The sequence below is a fragment of the Rhinopithecus roxellana genome, chromosome 14, assembly GCF_007565055.1.
Source record: "Rhinopithecus roxellana isolate Shanxi Qingling chromosome 14, ASM756505v1, whole genome shotgun sequence".
Lineage (NCBI taxonomy): Eukaryota > Metazoa > Chordata > Mammalia > Primates > Cercopithecidae > Rhinopithecus > Rhinopithecus roxellana.
The window spans coordinates 71,899,383-71,923,554 of NC_044562.1; the positions used below are offsets into that span (position 1 = coordinate 71,899,383).

General features: G+C 51.0%; 2 protein-coding genes across 2 annotated transcripts; both read right to left on the bottom strand.

The window, feature by feature from the left end:
- Positions 1-280: 280 nt before the first annotated feature.
- HOXD3 (homeobox D3) lies at positions 281-20,479 on the bottom strand. Its single transcript, XM_030916679.1, has 3 exons — positions 20,404-20,479; positions 3,724-4,342; positions 281-1,870 (listed from the first exon to the last, which is right to left on the bottom strand). The coding sequence occupies exons 2-3, from the start codon at positions 4,256-4,258 to the stop codon at positions 1,113-1,115; spliced, it is 1,293 nt and encodes a 430-aa protein (XP_030772539.1). The 5' UTR covers positions 4,259-4,342; positions 20,404-20,479; the 3' UTR covers positions 281-1,112.
- On the bottom strand, positions 17,374-23,061 carry HOXD4 (homeobox D4). The gene is made up of 2 exons (XM_010382315.2): positions 21,373-23,061; positions 17,374-20,833 (listed from the first exon to the last, which is right to left on the bottom strand). The coding sequence occupies exons 1-2, from the start codon at positions 21,803-21,805 to the stop codon at positions 20,499-20,501; spliced, it is 768 nt and encodes a 255-aa protein (XP_010380617.1). The 5' UTR covers positions 21,806-23,061; the 3' UTR covers positions 17,374-20,498.
- Positions 23,062-24,172: the final 1,111 nt, after the last annotated feature.

Consider the following 24,172-nt stretch of genomic DNA (forward strand, 5'->3'; position numbering starts at 1 on the left):
GAAAGAGGGCAGTAAAAACAGCAAAGCAGGCGCTGCTTTCAAAAAGCCCTGTCCAAATCATCCTGCCCAGAACCTTTTTAGGTTTGCATCCTCGTTTCCCCCTCCCCTAATTTCAATAGCTGGAAAGTAATCAAGTATCCCCAGAACCGATTTATACACTAGACACCAAATAAATAATTTTTTTCAAAGTGTCAGTCTGTTTTGGGGCCTTCCATGGGGATTGTGCGAGATAAAGGCATAGTGATCTGCTTGCAAGTGTGCATGATTAACACAGATACACTTCCGACTGAGAAATTTTTTTATTCTAAATATTTGTTCCAATAGTACCAGACAATTTGAAATCAATAAACTGTGGTGAGGGGTGTGTTTTTTGAGAAATGACCAATGTGTGTTGTGCCACGCCACCGGGCTTCCTGACTCTACCCATGAAGGACAGTTTGCGGTCTTAATCCTTTACATCAACTACAAACACCAGCCACGGTTACGACTGTTCAAAACTACTCTCTCAACTAATTCAGACCAAAGGGGACTAAGGAGGTAAAATGTGGCCCCCACAGCCTGGAAGCGAATTTCTAAGCTCGGCTGGAGAAATCTACAAATATACACATAAATACATTCAGACAAGGATAAATAATCAGGGAAACGAAATGACTCGCTTCAAATAATAAATACAGATAGTTTAGTCCGATGCAATCCTTACAGGACAGGAAGGAGAATATAAATTAAGATCTCCGAAACTAAGCTAGACGTGGGCCAGGCCGGAGACTCTCCAAGCTCTGGTCCCTCTGCAGGGCGCGCCGCCGGTGGGTCTCAGACTTACCTTTGGGACACCATTACCAGATTAGAGTCCCTCGGTCCGCAGTATGTGGCACTGTCAGGTTTACAGGGAAGGATCCTTGCGGCTGATTTATGGCGAGTCACCCAAAGGAAGACGTCCATGCAGGGGAGGCTCGGTTGCCTGCGCCTCCACTGCTGGAGGCCTGAGACCCGGGAGGCGGAGGCAGGGCAAGAGCGGGAAGGGGATTCCCGAACTGCCCTGCGGGCCCCGCCTGCCACCCCACCACTACAGCAAGAGAGGTAATTGCGCCGCGAGTTCAGACCGGCGGCGGCCGCTACAGATGCGTCAGTTTGGGAGCCTCTGGCAGTCGTCCCTGAGACGAGTGGTGGGCCGATAGATCTGTGTAGGTGGGATGAGGGTCGCACGGTCCATGGTGATGGTTGCCTGGAATCTGCGCGGCGCAACTGTAGTCCACGCTGGCCGACGACGGGTGCGAGAGGTGGCCCAGGTTGAAGACAGGCCCAGAGGCGGGCGCCATGGACTCGACGAAGTTGCCGCCCACGTACACCGGGCTGCCCTGCAGGTTGGCGCTGGCAAAGCCGCCACCGTTGCTCGCCATGGGATGAGGCTCGAACTCCGGCGCCGCGTAGCGCTTCTGTTGTGGCAGGCAGCTGCTGAGCGGCGCCGTGTAGGCGGCCAGGCCGTACATATTGGGCTGTGATTTGGCAAAAGCAGGCGGCGAGGGCGCGTCGTAGGCCAGGCCGGGCACTGACGGCAGCTGGCCGGAGTAGGCCACGTGGCCAGCGGCGCCGCCGAGCGGTGGACTGCGCTCAGGTGACTGGCCAGCCGGCGAGTGCAGGATGCCCTTGGCCTTCTGGTCCTTCTTGTACTTCATGCGCCGGTTCTGGAACCAGATCTTGATCTGGCGTTCTGTAAGATTCAGTAGGTTGGCCATCTCCACGCGGCGCGGCCGGCACAAGTAGCGGTTGAAGTGAAATTCCTTTTCCAATTCCACCAGCTGCGCGCTCGTGTATGCCGTGCGTACCCGCTTGGATGCTGGGCCTGGCGGGCTCTTGTCCTCGCAGCTCTCTCCTGGGCAGGGAGGGAGAGAGGGAGGGCGCTGAGCGAGTGGGTGGGGACCCTCAGGACTGGAGAGGGGTGCTTCCCTGGTTCTCTTTTCCTCCTCCCTCCCCCCACCTCCAATCCTGGCTGGGGTGGGGAGGTATTATTTGAGAGGTATGATTCCAAAGGGGAATTCACCTACCTACCAACCCCCTACTAGGCCTACCTATCAGTCGCACCTGAAACCCCCATCAGCCTTCTGAGATCCAGTTCACTCTGCCCACCCTCTCCCCTGCAGCCTAGTCCGTCATCCCATACCCACCCAAAGGCCATGAAAGAGTTTAATGAGAGACCAGGAACAGCTGGTAAGGCCTCCCCCGTCAAAGAAGGGCCAGACTCCTTTGAACACTCCTCCCAGCCTCTGCTGCCAGGGGTGGGGTATGGAGAAGGAAGGGAGGAGGAAATAGTTCCAGCCTGCCTTGCTTAGGAGCTGGCTCCTGGGCAAAGCGCCCCACCAACCCCCAGCAAAGTATGGGGATGGAGATCTTGGCACCCCACTGCAGCCCAACTGCTCCCAAAGCCAGGGAGGTGACAAACCAAAAAATAAAAAATAAAAAAATAAAAACCAACCAAACAGACAAGCAAAAACACTGCCTGGGTGTTTTAGAGAGTCCAAGGCCAGGCTGGAAGCATTTTGAGTATTCACAGTGCTAGAAGCAGCAGCCTCAACACTGGCTTTTACTACCCTGCCACCTCTCAGCTGCTTGTCCACTCCCTCCCAGGGAAGACAAATGGATTTCTCCTGGGAGGGAGGGCCTGAGCCTGCAGCTGAGGAAGGAGGGGCAGGAAAAGGAGGTTGCAGGCAGGAGAATACCTTCCCTCTAGGAGCAGCAGCCCCAGAAAGCATCAGGCAAACCAGATCCCTGATAACAAGCCACACCCCAGGCCCCAAACTTGCCTTGGAACTGGAAGCAAGTTCATCTACCTGAAGATAAACCACATCAGATACCACAAGGTCAGAAAATTTCAGGAACCAAGCAGTCTAAGCAGAGAGAAGGAATGGCCCTCAGAGCTCCTGGCCATGCCTATCTTCTACAAGCCCTGGGTGGACCTAGAGAAGGCTCCAACTGGAGGGTCTCCCCTTCCAGTTAGAGAAATCCAAGGCTGTTATTGTCTTCCAGAATATCCTCTCCTATTAGGACAGGCACCTCCCCATTATGGATTTGCTGGAGTGGGAGAATTGGGCCAAGGTGGGCCAAATAGAGACTCATGGTTATGCTTAGCAGCCCCTAAAGCCAGACTGGTTGGATTCAAACTTTGCAGTTTCATGATCTTGGGCAAGTTGCCTATCCTCTCTAACAGTTTTCTTATCTGTAAAATGGGGATGTTATCATATACCTACCTCAAAAACTTCTTTGAAAAATTAAATTAGATGATGCTTAGAAAGTACTTAGTATGGTACTTTCTAAGACTTTAGTTTTTATGAGTTTAAGAGAATGAGATTCATGTGATATGGGCTATATAACCACCTAGTCTTGGGGATTGTAACACCTGTCTTCAAATCTTGAAGAGCTATTGGGTGGAAGAGGGAATGAAGTTATAATTAGCAGCCCAGGAAAACAGACATGCCCATATAAGGAAGCACTCTCTATTAATAGCTATAAGACCTGTCCACCAATAGCACCAGCAGTCTGGAATGGAAGGGAGCACTCTGTCACTGCAAGGTCATGACCCCAATCAGGAACACTAAAAAAAAGAACATTTGGACATAAGTAGGAATTTAGACATATAACCTCCAAGGTTGCATTTCCAGCCCTGACTAGGCTTCCTTGGGTCAATCTGGAGGGGGCTTGGTCTGGGGGTGAGCCACCTCAGGGAGCTACCTGCAGTGGCACAGCTGTTCTTCTGCTTGGAGTTCTGTCGAGACTCTTTCATCCAGGGGAAGATCTGCTTGCTGATGGTGGCTGAGGAAGAATTGGGCCCACCTTTGGGCTTCTTGGCAGGCACTCCACCTCCAGGATTGGTGGGTGAAGATGGGGGCAGGGTCGGTGGTGGAGGAGGGGGTTGTGGTGGCTGCTGCTCTGAGTTCAGACCAGGAGGCTGGCTGCCACCACCTCCACCCTGGCCGTTCCCAGTGCCAGGCCGCATGCAGCTGCCATTGAGTTCAGCTCCTTTGTGGGCTGGGGCTCTCAGAGGGGCAGAGCTCTGGATGGAGCAGGCAGAACCTGGATAGTCAGTGTCCAGGGAGTTGGCAGCAGCCGGGGGTGGGTAGGGCTGGTGGGGGTTGCTGTAGCCATAAGTGTCAGTGGTTTTGCTGTAGCCATAGCCTCCAAACAGTCCTGGGTTTTCATAGTAAGCAGCCTTCTGCATTGTGCACTCAGGAAGCTCCAGGGCCTGTTGATCCTGCTCAAATAACATTGACTACCACTGTATTCTTCACTGCCACCTCCAATGTCTGCTAAATCCTGAGAGAGCTGGGCCAGCCCCCAGGCTCCAGGTGACCTGTCAGAAGAAAAGCAAGAGGCCCCAGAGGGAGTGTCATTGGCAAGACCAGTCAATATAAAAGGACTAGCCCATGCTCTCTGCTTCCCACCCACTTCATGGTGGGGAGACAGGCAAGGTGCTGGATCTGAGTTTATTATTTATATGTTATTAGCACAGTGTCTTGCTTGTTGCCCAGGCTGGAGTGCAGTGGCTTGAACATGGCTCACTGCAGCCTCAATTTACTGGGCTTAAGCGATCCTCCCACTTTAGCCTGGTGTTAATAGCTATTTCAGAGTATTTCAAAGTTTCAGCTATTCTGCAGTATTAATAGCTATTTCAGAGTATTTCAGAGTCCCAGCTACTCTGCAGTAGCTGCAGGAGCACACCATGTCTGGCTACATGCCTTAGTTTTTTGTTTTGTTTTGTTTTAGATGGAATTTCGCTCTTGTTGTCCAGGCTGGAGTGCAGTGTCATGATCTCATCTTACTACAACCTACGCCTCCTGGGTTCAAGGGATTCTCCTGCCTCAGCCTCCTGAGTAGCTGGGATTACAGGCACCTGCCACCACACCTAGCTAATTTCTTGTATTTTTAGTAGAGACAGGGTTTCGCCATGTTGGTCAGGTTGTTCTTGAACTCCTGACCTAAGGTGATCCACCCGCCTCCACCTCCCTAAGTGCTGGGATTACAGGTGTGAGCCACCGCACCTGGCTCTTAGTTTTGTTTTTTTTTTTTTTTTTTTTTTTTTTTTTTTTTTTTTTGAGACTGAGTCTCACTCTGTTGCCCAGGCTGGAGTGCAGTGGCGTGATCTCAGCTCACTGCAAGCTCCGCCTCCCGGGTTCACGCCATTCTCCTGCCTCAGCCTCCCGGGTAGCTGGGACTACAGGCACCTGCCAGCACGCCCGGCTAATTTTTTGTATTTTTAGTAGAGACAGGGTTTCACTGTAGTTAGCCAGGATGGTCTCAATCTCCTGACCTTGTGATCCACCCGTCTTGGCCTCCCAAAGTGCTGGAATTACAGGCATGATCCACTGCGTCTGGCAGATTTTATGAAGTTTAACTTATTTGAACCTCTGGAAAAATCAGAAGGGATTTTTCCTAAATGTAAGAAGAGTTTCCTTTTTAGCTCAACTCTAGCTGAGGGAAAAGGCTTCCCTCTACCTCCAGGTACAATTTACTTTCTTCAAGATTGTCCATTTAGTCTTTATTCTGTGAGGAAAAGCACTTACAGCCTCAGACATTTTGTTGGCTGACTCTCCCACTAAACTGTAAGCTCCTTGCAGGGAGGGGCTGTGTCGTTTGTCTGTATATTTCTGACATCCAGCACGGTGCCCTGCATGTAGTTAGTGCAATAAATGCTTATTGAATAGGTGAATTAATAAGTGGATCAATCAGTCAATCATTGGGTCAGCACAAGGTTTTGATGGGAAATGAAAGTCCTATAACACGCTCAGAACAGCCAGAACTTAAAAAAAAAAAAAAAAAAAAAAAAAGTCTCTCCCCCGCCTTGTTTCAAAATCACAGCATCTTTCATGAAATCATCCAGATAGTCCACTTAGCAATGACAGGGTGAAAATCAGCTGAGTTAGCTCTATGAATCAGCAGTGTAAAATCTATAATGTAGAAACTAGGGGACAAAAACCAACAGGAGGACTTGCAGACTTCCAGACTCATTTTGAGGCTAGAAAATATTTCTTCTCTTTCATCTACATTTTTCTAGACCTTTTACTTTTGACCTCCCACTACTTTTAAATGGATACCGCTGAAAATGGGCAAAGAGATGTAGAATTTGAAATGCATGGAACATGGGTGAATGGAGAATGCTTTATAACTTTATTATTTTTGCCTTGGATCTATTGTATAAATAGATATTATTATTGACATCTGCTCTGGATAATCTATTCTACCCCACCTCCCACCCAAACCACAACCAATGAGAGAACCTTTCATGACATGATGAATGGACCCAGAATTAGAAGAAGAAAAAAAAGCTAAGAAAAATTCTACCCCTTTTGTATTCCCTTCTTGATGGGGGTTTCCCTTCTCACCCTCCCTCCCTACTTCTTCTGAAAGGCTCCTAAAGAGTTAAAGTATAACTAATACCATTCAACCACTTTGTCTGTTTGATAAAGAAAACTCATAGGTCAGCTCCCTGGTCTCAATTCTTTATCTGTCTTTCAGGCAACTTTCCTTCCTAGAAACTCTTCCTGGTTTCCATCCTGGTCATTGTGATGGACCACATCATCTAGACAGCTTATGTGGCCTAATGGATTTGACCACAGGTGCCAAAATGTTTCACTAGTTTTCCCTCCACCTTCACCAAAGAGCCTAACCCAATTTTAAAAATTATTCTAAATAGTCTTTGGTAGGTAGTGTTGTTGCCCTTTTTTAATTTTGGTTTTAGAATATAAGTGAGTATGCCATTTGTCTTGATGAGGAACAGGCTCTTAATACCAAGATATTATGTTGTAGAAATTGTTTCCATTATTGTTCTTAAATGTATGTAGGTAGGATATCTACTTAACAAAGCAGGACTTAATCTTTCTTTTGATTAATTTTGTATATCATACTCTGTTAACAGTTACTGGGTGTCAAATGGACAGCTAAGTCTTCATTCTGTGACTAATAATTACATATGTTTGCCCCCTGCTAAAGAAAGAGGCACTCTGGATTTGGTTGTGTTTCAGGCTTTTCTGGTATCCTGCTTTCAGTCTTAACCCTCTGGAGGCCTAATGGTGAGACACTCAGACTACCAGAACTTGCTGCTGCTCTGTCATTCCATTTACAACTGTGGAAGCAAAACATCCCCCCTCCTGCCTCCCAAGTTGACAAAGTTGATATAGATAGGTGAACCAGTCACGTTAAAATAGCTTATTTAGGAACTGACCAGTTCTTCTGGGACAGATAGCTTTATATATATATTTGCTCCTATGGCATATTCCTAGAAAAAGTTCTGTGTACAGACCTCAAAAGTACAAATATTGGGCAGCTTCCTGAAAAACCAGTCTGTTTTCCTGTTTACATTGTCTTAAGAAATTTCCCACTCAATGACAATCCACTACCTTAATGTCCATTTCCCCAAAAGCAAGAGTCAGTGGTGGTGCTCTCCTTACTGGAAATGGCTTTGCAGCCCCCCAAAAATGCAGCTTCCCAAAAGTGATCCCTCTTAAAACCTGAGAATATAGTTACAAAACTGGTAAAAAGGCTTATTTCTTTTCAGAAATCCCTACTCCTTGTGAACTCTGCTTGAACCTAAAAAGCAGGAACGGGTCATAAATCACTTGGACAATGGTCAACTGTTCAGTGGCTCATCTTTTCGATCACCCCCTCACCCTTTTTTTAAAGCCTTTCTTTTCTCGCCCTTTGGTACCTTTGCTCGTTTGGGCTCCAAGACCCAAATGCCTTGGGGTGAAGATGAGCCAGTATTGGGGGAGGGGTGGTCGAGCAGGGCTTCTCATTTCTTCCAAGTCCTCAGCTGCCCTTTCCTCTCCCTCCTCCTCACCTCCACCCTCTAACCCAGGGAACTCGCCAGGGCAGCCTCCCCAAAATCCGCCGGCGCCATCCCCTGCTCCTCCTGGGAAAGGGGTGCCAAATAGGTCTGGCTCGCCCTTTCTTGCGGGGCTGGGAAGTTGCCCAACTCAGCTTGGAGGCCCAACCGCAGGCCGGGAATACAGGGCAAAACGGTCTCCTGCCGGAAGGAAGGTATACTCTGAGCGGCCACCTCCTGCTTCTCGGGCCCCGCCGGTCCGCCGCAACCACTGCGTCTCCGAACCAGCCGAGCCCTGATACTTGCTCACTGCACTTAATTCTACCAGAGATCAATACCTAATATGATACCAAATAAATAAAAGGCGCTCACAGCGACCAGGGGACGGGGTTATTAAGCAGCTGGAGCTCTCACGGTGCATATCAATGCACCTGTCATTGTGGTTTGTAGCAAAATTTATGACTGCGACCACGGCGGCAGTAAACGCTTCAGTAAGGAATGAAAAGAAAAACACTTCCCAAGGCCCGGCACTTTTCAGAAGTGGAAAGCAGGCTCCGCGTAGGAGGCAGCGCAGCAAAAGAATTCCCTACTCCGCACTTTTCCCGCTCTTGCACCCTGCGAGCAGCAGGATTATATAAAGTGACCTGCAGCCTGCCTCTGCTAGCAGCTCTGCTCGGCGGCCGGAGGCGGGAGGAACATGCGCACCCTTGCCTGGGACCAAAAATCGGCTGCCGGTCGTGACCTCGGACGCCGGGAGGCTAGTCTGACTCGCGAGGCCGGCTTGGGGCTCGCTAGCACGCCCGCCCGTGGCAGTGGAAAAGCTGAGGGGGCTTGGGAAGGGAGGGGGCGCCAGGCGCCAGGCTGTGACTAGCGCTGCAATCGTCGTAAATCACCGATGGGTAGAGTCAGCCCATCCAAGTTGAAAGAGAGGGGGAAGGAGATGGAGGTTGTGGTCAGTTTCTCTCAAAATCCGCTAGTGCTCGAGCTGGTCCTGGCCTCTCTCCCCGTTTTGCCTAAACCAGGGTCAGAAGCCCACGGATCTCTTTCTGGCGGCCAACACTTTTGCTGAGCATCCCCACGAATTCACTGGAACCGAGCAAGGATTCTTCCTTTCCTGTTGGCTTTGCTACTTCGGGATTCGAAACCACTGGTTTTCGGGTTTGCTCGAAAGGGGACTTCTTTACTTTCTGCCCAAGTTCTCCCATCTCTAAGCTTGAGTCTCTTTTGCTCTATAAGAAGCCCTGGACGCGCCTTCTAAATCACTCTTATTTAGCCCAGATAACTCAATACTGTAATGCACCCTGTATTTAAGGCACTAGGCTTGCCCCATTAAAGCGCCATAAATTTGAAGACCAATGATCGGTTTTCATGTAACGGGTGGCAGTTCATACTGAAATGACCCACTTCAAAGCTGCCCTTTGTTCTATGTCTTGATGTATGAATTTTGGGATGGCCACCTTGAGTTGCAGGACAGATGGAAATGTAGTGGAAATTATTTTTTAAATGATGCCCACTCACCACAATTATGTATGTGTGTGTTTTCTTGAATTTTGTCTTTATCTCTTTTTTTGTAGGCTCTTCAGGTTTCTTTTGATATCTGTGGAGGTGAATCTGGAACAAAATGGAAAACTCTCAGTAGCAGCCGGTTCTTGCTTACAAACACTTACATGTTGAAGGGCTTTTCCCACTTGAAGGATGTCATAGTCAATGTGATTATTGTATATGGTACCCGTGACCATCCAGACGCCTTCTCCCCAGCAGAAAGCAGACTCAGTTGGCTCCTGGGGAGCGAGGGCCCCTTTAACGCCAAAATCCATGGCTGGATGGGGGAGGGGAAGGCCCGGACCTGAGGGAAGCGCCAGACCCTCTAGCCAGGTGGGTCAGAGGTGCGGGGAAGCCAGTCTGCTCTCCTTCTGCCCCCACCAAATTCTAAATGCTCCTCCAGGTCCCAATCCTGGAAGCCAAACACCCTCCTAGGGGCAGAACAGAGAGACGGTGCAGAATTAAGGCGGGGGTTTGGCAGGGGAGGCTGCAGACTAGGGTACCAGGAAATGAAGGTAAATAGGCCTGGGTGGATCTTGGTCAGGGGCTGCTCTACAGAGCCTCAGTGAAGAAGACCTGGGCGCTAGTTCTTTGTTTATACATTAAATATCTCATATGCTTTCCCTGAGTTTATTCATTCCGGTAAGTATCCACCACACTTTTGGCCCTGGGCTGCCCACTTCTGGGTCAGGATCAGACTGCAAATCGCCTAAGAAACAAATATCCTTTCCACCCCCACCCAAAGCCACAGACCAAGCTCCCCCACCACTGTCACCGCTCAGCGGGTGCCCACCCCCGTCAGGTGAAAGGAGAGAGACAGAGTCCCCCTCTTGCATCTGCCCTGTGCAATTTGTCGACTCAGTAGTTTGCGAACACTAAACTACACCCGGGAAAGCCTCACACAAAGCGTTCCCGGCGCTTCTAAAGACTAGAGCGCGCAGCCATAAGCCTTTGAAGTGACCTTTGGCTTGCACTGCAATAACTCACCCCGTAATGAACACCCAACAGAAGCGCCTCGAAGAGATCCCAGCCCGGTAGGGCTCCTAACTTCGCGCCGCAGCTTCAGCTTCCCAGCCGGCCCAGACCCAGGGAGAAACGCCACTTGCCTGCCCCCCTCCCCCAAGCACTCTTGGCTGGGCCAGGCCCTGAGGGTGGCGCGAGGTACCAGGGCTCTCAAGCCAGCTGGTCCTGAAGCTGCTTTATGTAATACATTCACGTGGGCGGACGTCAACTTTCGCCGCTTGATTATTTTTTATTTATTTATTTTTTAAAAAGAGTTCTTTAGAAGTAGGAGCATCCCCTCAAAAGAAGAGCTAAGTTGGGAGGTCACCTGGGGCCGCCATCCCCTTATGCCTCTAGCTAGATTTTCTTTTTCCAGCCGCGGAGGAACAGGGTAAGTTTGTGCCTGGGGATTCCTGGGTGCGCGGTGCGCTTTGAGCTCTTGGCGTAAGAAGCTTGGGAAGAAGAAAGGAAAGAAGACCCCAAATTGACCAAAGTTGGACCACTAGAAAAGCCTTTAGCATCTTCTCCCACGCTCCCTACCCTGCCCACCCACCATCCCACGCGAGTCCAACTTTGGCTCCTTGTTTGCCCAGATTCTCAGCCTTAACCGGGCTGGGTTTGGGCCACCAGCACTCGTGCCCTTTCTGGAGCCAAAAACGGGGAGAGCAGGAGGGAGCTGTTTCCGCGAGCTGTCAAGGAAGAGCTGAGTCCAGGCAGCCCCAACCCTACACCTCATTCCTCAGCAGCACCCTAGGAAAACTCTTTAGGATAGGGCCAGCATGAAGCCTTGGTAGGGATTATTGAAATTTTCGGGGGAAGTTATAAGTGAGTGCTCCATGGGGCCAAATGAAATGCTACTCGCGGTAATTGGATTCAGCTGACTAAGCTGGCAGGCGCACAGCTTCAAGGCAGCTAGCAAAGAAAAATGTCCAGCGACTTTTAAGTTCTGATGAAGCCAAGCGCAGGCGATTGACAAAACAACTTTACTGTTCTCCTATGATGGTGAAGGCCCTGGAAGTCGGTTCCTCTGCTGCTGGGGCCTGTCCCAACCTAAGCTAAGGGAATGCTCCTTGCTTTTGAGGTTCCTTCCCCATAGAGGTCTGGTTGGGTCTAGCCCAGTGGCATTACCATGAGCATAGAACCACTCGCTGGAGCTCATGGAGCTGCTCACTTCATCACTGGCCCGAAAAGACCCGGGATGGGTTGTCTTCTCCTCTCCCAGCCAGCAGCCACAGGGAGCAAGTAAACAAAAGGAGAGATGGGATTCAGGAACCAATATATGATTTAGCTTTCATTCAGGGCTCTTTGGGGAGGAGAACCCAGAAACACTAAAGCTTTTCTCTGCCACTATGGTAATTAAAAGCCTAGATTGATAAAGGGAAGTGTGAAGGAACCTCCCAAACTCTTCTGGGTAGTTTGGGGGTTCTCTCAAATTTTGGGGGAAAAGCTTAGTAGCATTTTAATCTCCCAAGAAAAAATTAAGCCAACAGCAAGAGTAAAGACTGTGTGTGGAGCTCGCTACCCGAACAATGCAGGGAGCTGACTGCCTACCGAGTTTATTTTAAATACATATAAATCAACCCGCCTGCACCCAGCCCGGCAGCTCAAGACACAGAATTAATATGACGCTCCATCTTACTTTGGCAGTGACAGTGTAAAAAAGTTTTAATTTATTTTTCAGCCCATTCTCCTAACTGCACATTTAGCCCCCAAATATTTCCTCCAGCCCCCAATCCCCTCACCAGATCCACTTCTTAAACTGCTACTACCACCCCCAATACTGCCGGCCACCCTCCAAGCCTGGCAAGGTAGCGTCCTCCTAACCCTTTGGTAGGCGGGGAACGTCCCCACAAAGCGCGCCTTGTTACGATTAATCACCGTCCTCGATGTATATGTAGCAGTGTATCTAGGTCTACGCGGGCTGCCTCACCAATTGGCAATAATCAAGATCACAGATTACACAAAATAAATCATATTTAGTATCCCGCTCAGGGCAGCAAGCAGCCCCGTGCCCAAAGATTTCCATTTTGTCATGCAATTGCTTACCTGGATCCCAATTTATCATAAACCTGGTGTTCTCGGCCTCAGAGTGGGCGCCAGTGGGGGGCAGAGCTAGCCTTCCCCCTTTGTCTGCAGACAGCACTGTCCCAACCCTGGTCTTGCGCGCTCGCAGACACGGCCATATACGCGAGCACACGGAATTCCCGGTAGAACGGAACCAGGCTGAGGTTCAACTACCAATAAACGCAGGAGGAACGAGTTCGTAGTCCCCGAGCTGGTTTCGCCTGCGCTGCGCGCCCATCGGTCCGCCCGCCCGCCGGTCCGCTCCCGGGCCCAGAGCGGCAGCCACCCGCGCCCCCACCCACTCCTGGGTTTCTGCCCAGCCCTCCCAGGCCCCCCAGAGCTTGGGATTTGTTTTGCTTGCGGAACGTGGTCGTTTCTGGATTTGGAGAGAGCCCCGGAAACCCTTTCGGAGTCGGGAAATACAGACGCTGCCTTCAAATGCAAGCATATTTGTTCACGTGACCCCGAGGGAAGATTGTACTGATTGAGGCTGAAACTTTCACGCCACCCAGCCCCGGAGCGCAGCCAGGCCTGGGGGCTGGAAGGAAGGGCGCAGGACGCTTGGGACCTGGGCCCCATTCCTAGGGCAGATGCAGATGGGTGTGGGGCGGAAGGAAAGAACTCATTCTCGCAGCTCCGGGTGACTCAGTCAGGGCCTGGCCGCCCTCAGTGGGTTGGGGGCGTTAAGAGCCTCTCCCCACAACGACCTCTGACCCTGGCTGGGCCTTCCGCCAGACTGGCCCGGGAGTTGGAAATTTTAGAAGCTGCCTCTCTTAGAAGCGTCTCTACAGACGGCCGTGGAGCAGCAGAGGCTGAGGGTACCCCTAGCTTCCCGGGCCCGCGGAGTACTCTGCAGCCGCATGCAGCCTGGCAAGGCGGCCTCCCTGCAGCCAAGGTCGACGCCGAAGCCCTGCTCTCCTCCTCCCAGGGTGAGGACCCGCTCCGGCCCTAAGGTGGAAACCGCGGCTCTCAGCACTGGCCAGTCACCTCAGAAAACCCTGCCACCACCACCACTCCGTGGCTCGTTCCGCGGACTCAGCAGCCGAGGCACCGGCACTTCTGAGACAGAAAAGGCGCGTAGCAGGCGGCCCAGACCCAAAGCGACCTCCCCTCTCTGACCCCTCAGCACCCCAACCTGGTCCTTCGAGGCCTGGAGCCGCCTAGGCGCTGAGCCACTGCCCGCCGTGATCTGTGCGACTCCAGATCTGGGCAGGACCCGCAGATCCCATAGGCCCAGCGATCGCCAAGCCGCGACTTCGCGCTTCCTGCGGCGCCTCCAGGAAGGCGAGGAGGACAGCGGAGTGAGTCCTGGCTGGGCTAACCTGGGGGACAATGAAACTTATATTTTAGAAATATTAAATCAAGACAGATTCCCACCACTCTCCGAGTGGCTGATGGGAACAGTTGTGAATGTGGGAAAAAGAATTAAGCGTGCCAGAGCCAGCAGCGGACCTCCTGGCCTGTAATGAGCGCCCAAGACCCTCCCCCAGCCGGACCCGCACTCGGGAATCTGGCACCACGGGGAACTCTCCACCCTATCCCTGAAGTCTTGGTTTCGTTGCCAGCTCTGCTCAGCGGCATCAGGCACAATGAAATGCTCTGTTGCTGATTGCAGGGTCTGAGACTGGTGAAAGCGCAGCCATAGACGAGCCCGGGAGGAGTGGGTAAGGTCCACCGCATCCCCACTCCAGAGGCGCAGGAATGTCCCGGAAGTCCGAGCCCCCAGAACCTTCCACGAGCCCATCCTTTTGTTCACCTGGCCGGGCCTGGCCAGAGGCCCACTCGGGGCGTCTCTCGAAGCCGGATCGTGGGTGACCCCAGCCCACCCCCACCTAAAGGACCCCGCCCCCTAGTCTCTTGCCAGAGGCCAAGCCGACGGTCAGCAGCAAGTGTTAATACCCAGTCAAAGAGGGGGGCTACTTTGCGGGAATTTGTCTCCAGGAAAGGATCTAAGCCTTCTTCAATCGGAGCATATGTTCATAGAGCAATAAACCGGAAAGATTTACAGTCCTCGCCCGGCCCCCAACAGTCTCGCACCCTTTCAGGAATTACTTACGATGATTTATCACACCAACCCGGGCAATTGTCACACTGATAAAATAGCTCGGGCCGGTGCCCGCCAAGCCGGGGCCTTGGGAGCCTGTTGGCTGCCGGGCTGCCAGCAGGGCTGGGGAAGCTTTTTGTGGGTTCCTCCCTGGGCCTACAAGGGGATATCTAGGTGGGTTGGAGTGGGTTGGAGTGAATGAGGGTGGGAGAGGAGACAATTCTCATTGAGAAAAATGCAAGCATCTCAGAGAAAGCACCCGGAATCTGCGCCCGAGTCACTCGCAAAGCACATAAACATTTGTCATCTTTGAATAATTGAATTAATGTGTTATTGTTTGAATGTATAATTCATAACGGGGGAAACTTTGTTTCTGTCCTGACGGGGAGATATACACACACCAAAAAAGAAATGAAAACACACACACACACACAATCCCAAAACAACCACCACGCGCACCCAGCCCCTGCTTGCTGAAATGATTCTGAAAGCCAATGGAGGCATCTCACAGCAACAAGAGGGAAGGAGGCAAATGAAGAGGCGCTCGGGTCGGAGGTGCAAGCTGAAAGAAAAGAATGCCCGCTGCTGCTCCAGCCCAGGTCCCTGGCAAGCTGGGGGTGGGGTGGGACGGAGCGGCGTGGCTCTTAGGACACCCAATTTTCTTGCAGTGCCGGTGAAAAAAGGCAGAAAAGGGAGCGAACAGAGAAACAGCCTTCTGTAGCCCGCCCTGGCCTCTCCCCCATCATCCTTTCCCCAGGCTTCCCGTCGCCCCGGGGTCTCCCAATCGGGCTGCAGGGACTTCTCCTTGCGTTTATTTTAGCTCTTCCAAAATAGAAATAAAAAATACAAACACAAAAATAAAGGGGAAAGAAGAGGAAAGTCGCTGGGATTACAGAGGCAGCAGAGCTTGGGTGGGGAGAGAGGAGTGGGGGAGAAGCAACTCGGAAGTCATTATCTGTTGGTTAAAATCTGCCTGGGGTAAAATTTCAACTCGATTTTATAGCCTTCTATTATGACGCAAAGAAAAATTTACGACCCTCGCTTGAAAAGAGGGCCAGGGCCTTTTCTCACCGGTTTAAGAATAGGCGGCAGATGCCGTGACAGCGACCATTGTTCCCGGTAGACACAGGCGACCGGGCAACCTCAGCCCGCGTGCGCCAGGCGCGTCCCCCAGCCGGGCCGGTTTTTTACAACTCCTGTTGTCTTGGAGCAGCCCGCTTGCACCTCGCGCCTCACTCCTCGCCCCCTGGCACCCTGGCACCTCGCACACACACCCTCTCCCTGTTTCTGTCTCTGTCTCTCCCTCTCTCACACACACAAGCGCGCGCGCGGACGCACACACACTCACACACACACTCGGCCGCTCTCAGTAATTTTTCATAAGTGCAAAGCTTTGCTGAACCAAAGGTCACCATCCAAGCCACTAACAACTTCTCGCCGGCGCGCAGTTCCAAATCAGGAAGCAAAGGGAACTATTTGTCAGCGGCCGTGACAGCTAAGTTCATTAAGGATTTAAATCTGATGAAATAAAAGTTGCCAAAATATTTACCTGCGGCCGCGCTCCTGCGCCCGCCGGGGGCCGGGGGTGGAGGGCCGGGGGCACCGCGCGGCCCCCCTGGGCGGGTGATATTCTTGGGATCCCTGCACTTTCCAAGTCGGAGAGAGCCCTTTGCGTGGCAGATTAATGACGACTCCTTGTTTCTTAAGAGACGTGCTGAATTAATTATTTCGCCAATCACGTGGTCGGGACTTGTAGAAATCTATTCTTATCATCTTCCTCGCACTTAGAAAATTCTCCGGGTTATGAAAGACCCTCCCCCGGCTGCCAGCGAGCCCCGGCCGCCCAACCCGGCGCGGGGGGCAGGGAGGGCTCCCCAACATGGCGGGCAGGCGGGCGGGAAGCGCCGTCTGCCGAGGGTCCCGATTTACTGTACTGTATACTCAGCGGGCTCTGCTATGGACGCGCTTCCTCCTCATGCCTGCCTGCGATTCAATACACACAGCAGTATTGATGTATTGGTGGGCACGGGAGGAGCCATTAACCAGAAGACGGGCAGAGGACAATCATAAAATGTGTCTGAATATTTAAAACTTCTGCCTGTGCACTTATAAATACACATGTCCACGCGTCTGGGGCAAGCCCTTCCATGTATTAAGGACACATGTCTGATTTTATGCATTCGGCTCATTTCCTGTCTGGAACAAGCACCCCATCTATTTTGGGACTCCTGTCTTGGTCCCTTCTTCAAGGCGAGGCCAAGATGTGAAGAAGCCCTTGCGATAAATGTGGTGCAGGGCAGTTTTTATAGTGGGGAGTGTTTATTGTTGCCTGAGGGATGGAGGGGGCGCGGGAGGAGGGGCAGGTGCAGGAGCTGAGCGGCACCAGAAAAGTAGAAGCCCAAGAGTGGAGGCCGGGGGTCAGGTCAGAGCAGCCACCCAGGAGCCTCAGGTCGGCCCAGAACCCAGCGCACTCTCCCTGCATTGGGGATGGAGGACCAGTAAGGTGTCTCATCCACCACTTCACAAAGACTTCCTCTAAGGACTTCCAGACTAAAAGGAGCTGGGGGCTGGCCCAGGCCCAGCAGAATGCCAATCTGGATCCCCTTATTAACCTGGGCAATTACTTCTTTTTCTTCAAAAAATTAACACCCAACACTCTGCACCCTGAATTCAACCCCAGCCTTCCCAATGGTCACAAAATATGGGGGCCAATTGGGAGTATGTGGATATGAGGGAGGGGGTAATAATAGAATTGCTAAGCCTTACATGGTTTAACCTTCACACTTTAGGCACCCCCCAAAAAATGGTGCCTAATTTATTGCAGAAAATAATAAATTGTTTATGTTAAGTGTTACCTTTTAGAAGACTTAACAAAGAGTGAATGCTTCTGTTAAGGCACCAAACAGGAGGGAGATTTTGCTACACCTTTTATTATTTTAAATATAGATCAATGAATTACATCAAAACTACAAGCAACAATTAGTATAAATAATACTTTAATCAGTGGCAGCAAAACATTGGTCAATTCTATTAAAAAAGCATCTTGTGTGAACAGACATCATAGGCTGACTGACAATGTCATCTCCCAACAAAAGGCTGCGATGGACAAAGTGAGATGGGAGTCAGAGGAGCAACCTCCTCAGCAAACACTTCACTCTCCCCCTCCCCCAGTGAGGACCCCAACACGGTTTTTGTTTTTGTTTTTAAAACACCAACACAAACACTTCTGGCTCATATTTAAAGGAACAAACTGGAAACAAATAATGGCAAATGGGCACTGGAAGCTTTCCACACCTAATTTTCTCCAAAGCACGTTCTCAGATGGAAACCCATTTCCTTCCCTGCCCTAAGTGGTTGCCGGGTCCTACTGCTTCCCCGGCCCACTCCTGTGGGCCCAAATGGATGCTGGGGTCTGGCTGGGACCTCAGGGTTGGGGGCTGTACTCTGGGCCATCCAGGCTCCATTAACATTTCAAAAGAATCCCTTGAAGCTGAGAAGGAGAGCTGAGACTTATAAACAAAGAAGTTGTTTCTCTGATTAAGTTACCTTCCAAAATAGTGGGGCTATGTTTGAGAAGGAGCTTGGGTTTTCCTTATGAAAACATGTTTCTTGGCTTTCCTCTGGGGCAGGGATGAAGTCAGTTAAACCGTTGTGGCATTTGGTATGAAGCTGGGGGTGAGCAACCTGAACTTCTGAGGTGGGGGAAAATCTATATAACAAATCTCTATTATATATATGTAGTTGGATGTTGTGAAAATATATACCTTTTTCCACTTCCCAAGGAGAAGGTTCAATGTATACACAGATTTGAGTTTTAGGAAAGCAGTTTAGCAACTTTCCAATTTGCCTAAGGATAGCGGCTCCTTTCAAATGGTACATCCAAAGACTGCTCTCCATGTTAGAGAGGAAAAAAGAAGAGAAGGGTAGTTAGAGTCCAAAAGGTTAAGGGTTTAGAGGTCAGTCCTCCCCGGCTGAAATACAGCTAATCGAATAGAAAATTTGTCCTCTGGATGAACCTGATTCTGTAATTCACCCAAACTTCAGTAAAATACCTTTTCAGCTTCTCAACGTGAGGGCGTCAGAAAAAAAGATGTCTTGACTATGTATGAACTCTGTGCTTTTTGTCATAGAAACAATGATGTGAATAATGCAGGAATATCCATCTTTAATATCCCGACGTGGTGATATTCAAGTATTGCCATGTGCAAGTCTGAGAGCCAGGCTCACCCCTAGGAGGAACAAAGAGCAGTCCCCAGGGTCTAATACAAAAGACCAAGGCTTGGAAGACACTTTAGAGAAGCAGAATTTCAGCCTAGAGACTGCAGTGAATACCTGCCCTCAGCTCTCAGGAGACACAGCCAAAGAACACGCCTACAGAGAAACTCTTTTTTCCCTCCAACTTACATATATTTTTAAAATTACCACAGAAACCCTCTAAAGTGTTTTTGAAGTACTGAAAAAAACACCCCCTTCTGGATCTTAAAATCAAGTTTTAAGCTTATCCTTTCTCTCTTTCCCACTTTGGTCACTTTGGCTCCCTTTCCCACTTTGGTCACAAAAACAAAACAACATGTTTTTGGAGCCTGAGGCCTTGGGAAGACTGGTTTCATCTCAGTATATGAATTCTGGTCATTAATTTTGACTTTTTCCTCCTTATACTTGAGGGTCAGCATTTTAGAAAAATGAACTAAAGGACATCTCCCCTGTTGAGAGTGATTCCTTAAAAAACCACTATTCTCAAGGTAAAGATGAGTGCTTGAAGACGTTTATACTTTTACAAATTCTGCTTCTAATTAATGAGCTGAGGAAAACTTCCTTAGATTTTGGTTTTTAAAAAATTAAAATTTCAGGGGGAAAAAACCTTTAAGGCTAACTTTTGTGGACTTCTAGATTCAATTTGGGTTTTGTTTTTGTTTTTCCTTCTTAAAGCAAGAGTTCCTCACCTTCCCACTTTCTCCCCACTGCACAGCCCCTCCCCTACACAGGCCATACACTAATTCCTGTAAAACACTGCTATGTGGGGGTATTTAGGGCATTTGGAATCCAGTTGGAACAGAAAATTCAGTCATTATCTAACCACCCAGTGCATAGAGGTTTTGTTTTCTTTCCCCAGAAGGAAAATGTTGGACCATTTGTTACTTTTTTTCCCTTTCCTTTAATCACCCAGAACTGGTTGTAAGCACAGTGCTGAAAAAAACATGTGGAAATATATTTTCAAGAACACAACTTTGAGTGAATCCTTTGCTTCCTTCTGGAAGGGTTAAGGCCCCCCCCACCCCACGCATTTCCAGAGAGTGGGGAGGGGTGGAGTTCAGAAGTAAGTGCACATATCTCTGATTCTGCTCCCTGAAGTTCAGCCCCTTTCACCTTTTTAAGATTTTTGGCATGAAGGTGTCAGTTATTTCTGTACCACATTTCCCAACAAATAAATATTTAAGCAAATATCTAAACATAAAATAATCCATTTTTACTTCCTTCTTAGACCCTTTTCTTTGGACATGGGGCCACTGGGAGCAAAATATATATATTTTTAATCACACGAAATTCCATAGACAACCCAGAAAGTTCAGAAATCCTGACCCAGCTCTCTGGCTTACACTGAAAGCACCTAGCACAGGGGTGGCCAACCTTCTCCCTCAACTCCCCCATATTATTAGGCCACAAAGCTCCCTGGAGGGGTGGAGTGGGGGAGAATGTCCAAATTCACACTGGGATACAGCATCCATCCTTCATTTGCAAATTCAAAATCCAAGAGCGGTGATTTTCATGAGTTTAATGACTCGCCAATATTTTATGTTCTCAGTAGCTCCTGCCATATAATATACTTAGAGAGAGAATCCCGCCCCCCCTCCCATCCCGCTCTAGGGAGGGGGCTGCCCTCGGGAAGGATGCTAACCTAGTCCGAGGGCGGCCTGCTTGTCCTAGGTCCACCCCACAGTACCTTAGAGCCCAGCGAGGTGACAGCAGGCCCGGCCTGCCCCCGTAGCTTCGGCTCAGCCTGGTGCGCAGGGAGAGATGGGCCCAGGGTCCCCACTTCTATAAGGTCGTCAGGTCCGTGTGGTGGTCTTTAGCCATCGGCTGTAAATGCTGGCCGGGGGCGACTGATGAGGAGCAAGATGAGGAGGAAGACGAGGACGATGACCTGCCTTTGGTGTTGGGCAGCTTATGATCTTTTTTCCACTTCATCCTCCGGTTCTGGAACCAGATCTTGATCTGGCGCTCCGACAGACACAGGGTATGAGCAATTTCAATCCGACGGCGCCTTGTCAGATACCTGTTAAAATGAAATTCTTTTTCCAGTTCTAGGACTTGCTGTCGGGTGTAGGCCGTCCGGGACCGCTTGGGTTCCCCACCGGTGTAGTTGGGGTTCACTGCGAGACAAAACAGACAGGACAGGCAGGTCAGCGCCTGGCCACTAGTTAGGCCCCTCGCCTCCGCCGCTCACTTCCTGGCGCGCCCCGAGGCCCGCGGCCCTCCCCGCGCTCCCAAGCTCGCTTGCTTCCTCCCTCCCGCCCTCTCCCCAGCGCACACGCTCACTCCCACCCACCTCCTCAAACACAGGCTCATACCCCAGGCTGGCGGGATCCCCAGATGTTCTCCTTCTTCCGGGCCCACCACCAGGTCCAGAACCCTCAAGCATTTTGGAAATCCCCTGCTCCTCCACAGCCTTCCCCCTGCTCTGAAAATGGAGTCCTCCCCCACCCCACCCCCATCCCCCCCTTTTGCTCCCACAGCCGAGCAGCCAGCCACATGGTCCTGACCTGCTCCCTCAGCTATAAAAATTTATGGGGAGAGTAATTGTGGCGCCCACGGAAGCTACACACGCCCCCACCTACTCGCAATCCCTTCCAGGGAACCCAGGCCAACGGGCTGGGATGTAGACAGAGAGGTTCCTGGATCCTAGCCTTACCCGAATTCACGTGCACCTTCTTCATCCAGGGGTAGACCACAGCCGGCTGCTTGAGTGCCGTCCCGGGGGGCGGCTGCTTGGGGTCGGACTGACTGCAGGCCCGGGCGCCAGGCAGGGGCGCCGGCGGAGGCGCCGGGGGCGCTGGGCAAGGCTCTCCCGGGGCGGCGTAGTGACCGCCGGGACCGTTTGGCTCCTGTCCGTGACTCCGCGCAGGCAGCGCCGAGCCAGGCCCGGGGCCGCCGCCTCCGAAAGGCTGCTCACTGAAGTCGGGCCGTGGGTAGAGCCCCGGGGGCTGGAAGTCTGCGCCCTGCGCGCCGCCGCCGTAGTAGTCGGCGCCCTGGTCGCCTAGGTAGCCGCCCTGCAAATACTCCTCGCACGGAGGGAACTTGGGGTCCACATACTTGGAGTTCACCATATACGAACTCATGACCATTAATTTCAGAAGGTAGAAAATACTAATTTTTCTCGTGTTGTCTTTTTTTCTCTTTCCATAGGGCCCTCCTACTTGCTGTCAACTGAATAAAGTTGGGCAGCCATGTGACCAGGCCAGCCAATGGTGAGGGAGCAAGTTTATCACCGGGTTGGTGAGCATCTCATAATTTTCACAAATTTAACTAAATAACATACGTATAATCAAGTAGCTAGCTGTAGCACATTTGAGAGCCCTGCCAGATATTAATGTAGTTCCAGTCCCCAGCACCCCATTCCCGTCAGGTAATCCCAGCTTTTGTCTGCCACTGATTTTGCCGACCTTCCGTACCCCTTCCACTCACCCCCAGCTGAATGCAACCCCCCCACCACCCACCCCAAGTAGGCACAGCTCAAGGAAAAATGAATCCTCCTATTGGGGTACAGAGCAATAAAAGTTGGGTGGGCGAAGTCGCCTTTGAGTTGGGCAGAGTGCCCCAGGCAGGGAGGGTTCCTGCCTGCTTGCCCTGCCTGCAGCCGGCGGGAGCGGGGACTCTGCCATACAAAGGCCGCCGTCCTGGCTTTGTTTTCATCAGGGTCACCCAAAAGTTACCAGAATCTGGCCAGCTTGAATCAAATTAGGCAATGAGTAACCGCCATCCTTTCTACCAGTGCCCAGGCCCAGGGGTTCCCAGCCAAAGCTGGGCCCTGCCAAAATAGCAGGGGGCCCTTGCTGCCCTTGCCCATGTAGCTGGGGGTGGGCTGGGATGGTGGCAAGGGCACCCCCACCTTGCTGAATTGCACCCTAGAGCTCCCCACTGGGCTTCTTCGAAGCTTGCTTTCTTCCCACAGGAGGGCCCCAAATACAAGCAAGCCCCCATTTGGGTACCTTTGCACCTCATGTTGCTGGAGGGCAGAGCTGGGACTGGGCAAGCTGGCCTTGCACCTCACTCCCTAGTACCCCAAAATCTAGCCCTTTGGCCCTGCATCCATGCAACCAATTAGGCTTGCTTTTCTCTTTTCTTTTCTTTTCTTTTCTTTTCTTTTCTTTTCTTTTCTTTTCTTTTCTTTCTCTTTCAGTCTTTTCAGCACCCAGAGGATCCTCTGTTTAAAGGTGAGGAGCTTCCGGAGAGGAAAAGGCTGCTCTATGTCACTAGGTGCAGCTGATCCTCCTGGAGTCCAAGGTAATAAAACAGAGGAGGCTGACCAGCGCCGGCTGCTTCTAGTCTCCAATTCGCACTTCGGTCTCTGGCTATTCTGAAGAAACGTGAAGTTTTTGCATCGACCATATATTCCCCTAGAATCGAATCTGTGACTATATGGATACCACACAAATTCGGTTCTACAGGGTATATATAGACAACGTTACAACCTCTGGTCCCACCCAGAGTGAGGTACCTAGGCCGCTGCCGGCCCCAGCCTCTGCCTCTGAGCCACCACCGTTGGACGCAGCCACCCGCACTTTCTGAAACAGTTCAGGTAGCCTGATGGGCTTGGCGACAATTTGAAGCAATGAGTTTCCTCATTCTTCGGCCAGGGTCAGGGTTACCAAGAACGGGATCAACCAGAATATTCTTCTTAAGAAAGAAAAAAAGAAAGAAAGAAAGAAAGAAAAATAATCCATCCCAAGGATAGCGGCTTTATTAACCCCCTCCCCCAGGATCCAAATACCGCCCCCTCCTTATCAAGTGGTATTTTCCAGAAAAGAACAAATGCCCTTGGCGGCAGAAGAAAAAGAAGCGAGAGGGGAATATCCTCTGTCCACTCCTTTTCCTACTGCCTGACCAAGCCAGGTTGTCTGCCAAAGCTACTTCTCCAAGAAGTCGCACATTTACCTTCATGGGTCCTGATCCGGGCTGGCCTCTCCGTTCCGCTGCTGGCTGCTGCTGCAGACCCCGAGGCAGGCGCTGCTCACAGGCACCGAGCCGCCTTGGGCTGAGGCCGGCGCGCTAATGGTGAAGGGCAGGGCGAGGGGTCATTCGAAATCATTTACAAACATACCACAAACTTTCATTATTTTTGCTTTGCCGACAGCAGCATACAAGAGTACAAAAGTTCACAAATTTCACCCGCCCCAGCGCCTCGGCACTGTGCAGTGCTTGCCCCTCAGTTCAGGGTATGGAGAGCGCAGACTCACTCAGAGCCTGGATGGATTTCAGGGGAACAGGGATGCCCTGGCTCGAGTGGGGCTTTTGGGTGCCTAACTGTAGGCTGAAGGTGTTAGTTTTTTGTTTCTTGTTTTTTACTGTCTTGATTGCCCTTCCTACCTCCAACATAATTCAAAAATTAGTTTCAAGCCTGGGCCTGGGCCTGGTGGGGTGGGGCAGGGATACTTCCCCTTCAAGCCTGGCACTACATCCCCCCCCATCCTTTGCTTCCACCACTTTACCTA

Coding starts and splice junctions, on each gene's coding strand:
- HOXD4 (XM_010382315.2), bottom strand. CDS start 21,805: ATGGTCATGAGTTCGTATATGGTGAACTCCAAGTATGTGGACCCCAAG. Junction 20,834..21,372: donor GAAGGTGCACGTGAATTCGG/GTAAGGCTAGGA, acceptor TTTGTCTCGCAG/TGAACCCCAACTACACCGGT.
- HOXD3 (XM_030916679.1), bottom strand. CDS start 4,258: ATGTTATTTGAGCAGGATCAACAGGCCCTGGAGCTTCCTGAGTGCACA. Junction 1,871..3,723: donor GAACAGCTGTGCCACTGCAG/GTAGCTCCCTGA, acceptor CTCCCTGCCCAG/GAGAGAGCTGCGAGGACAAG.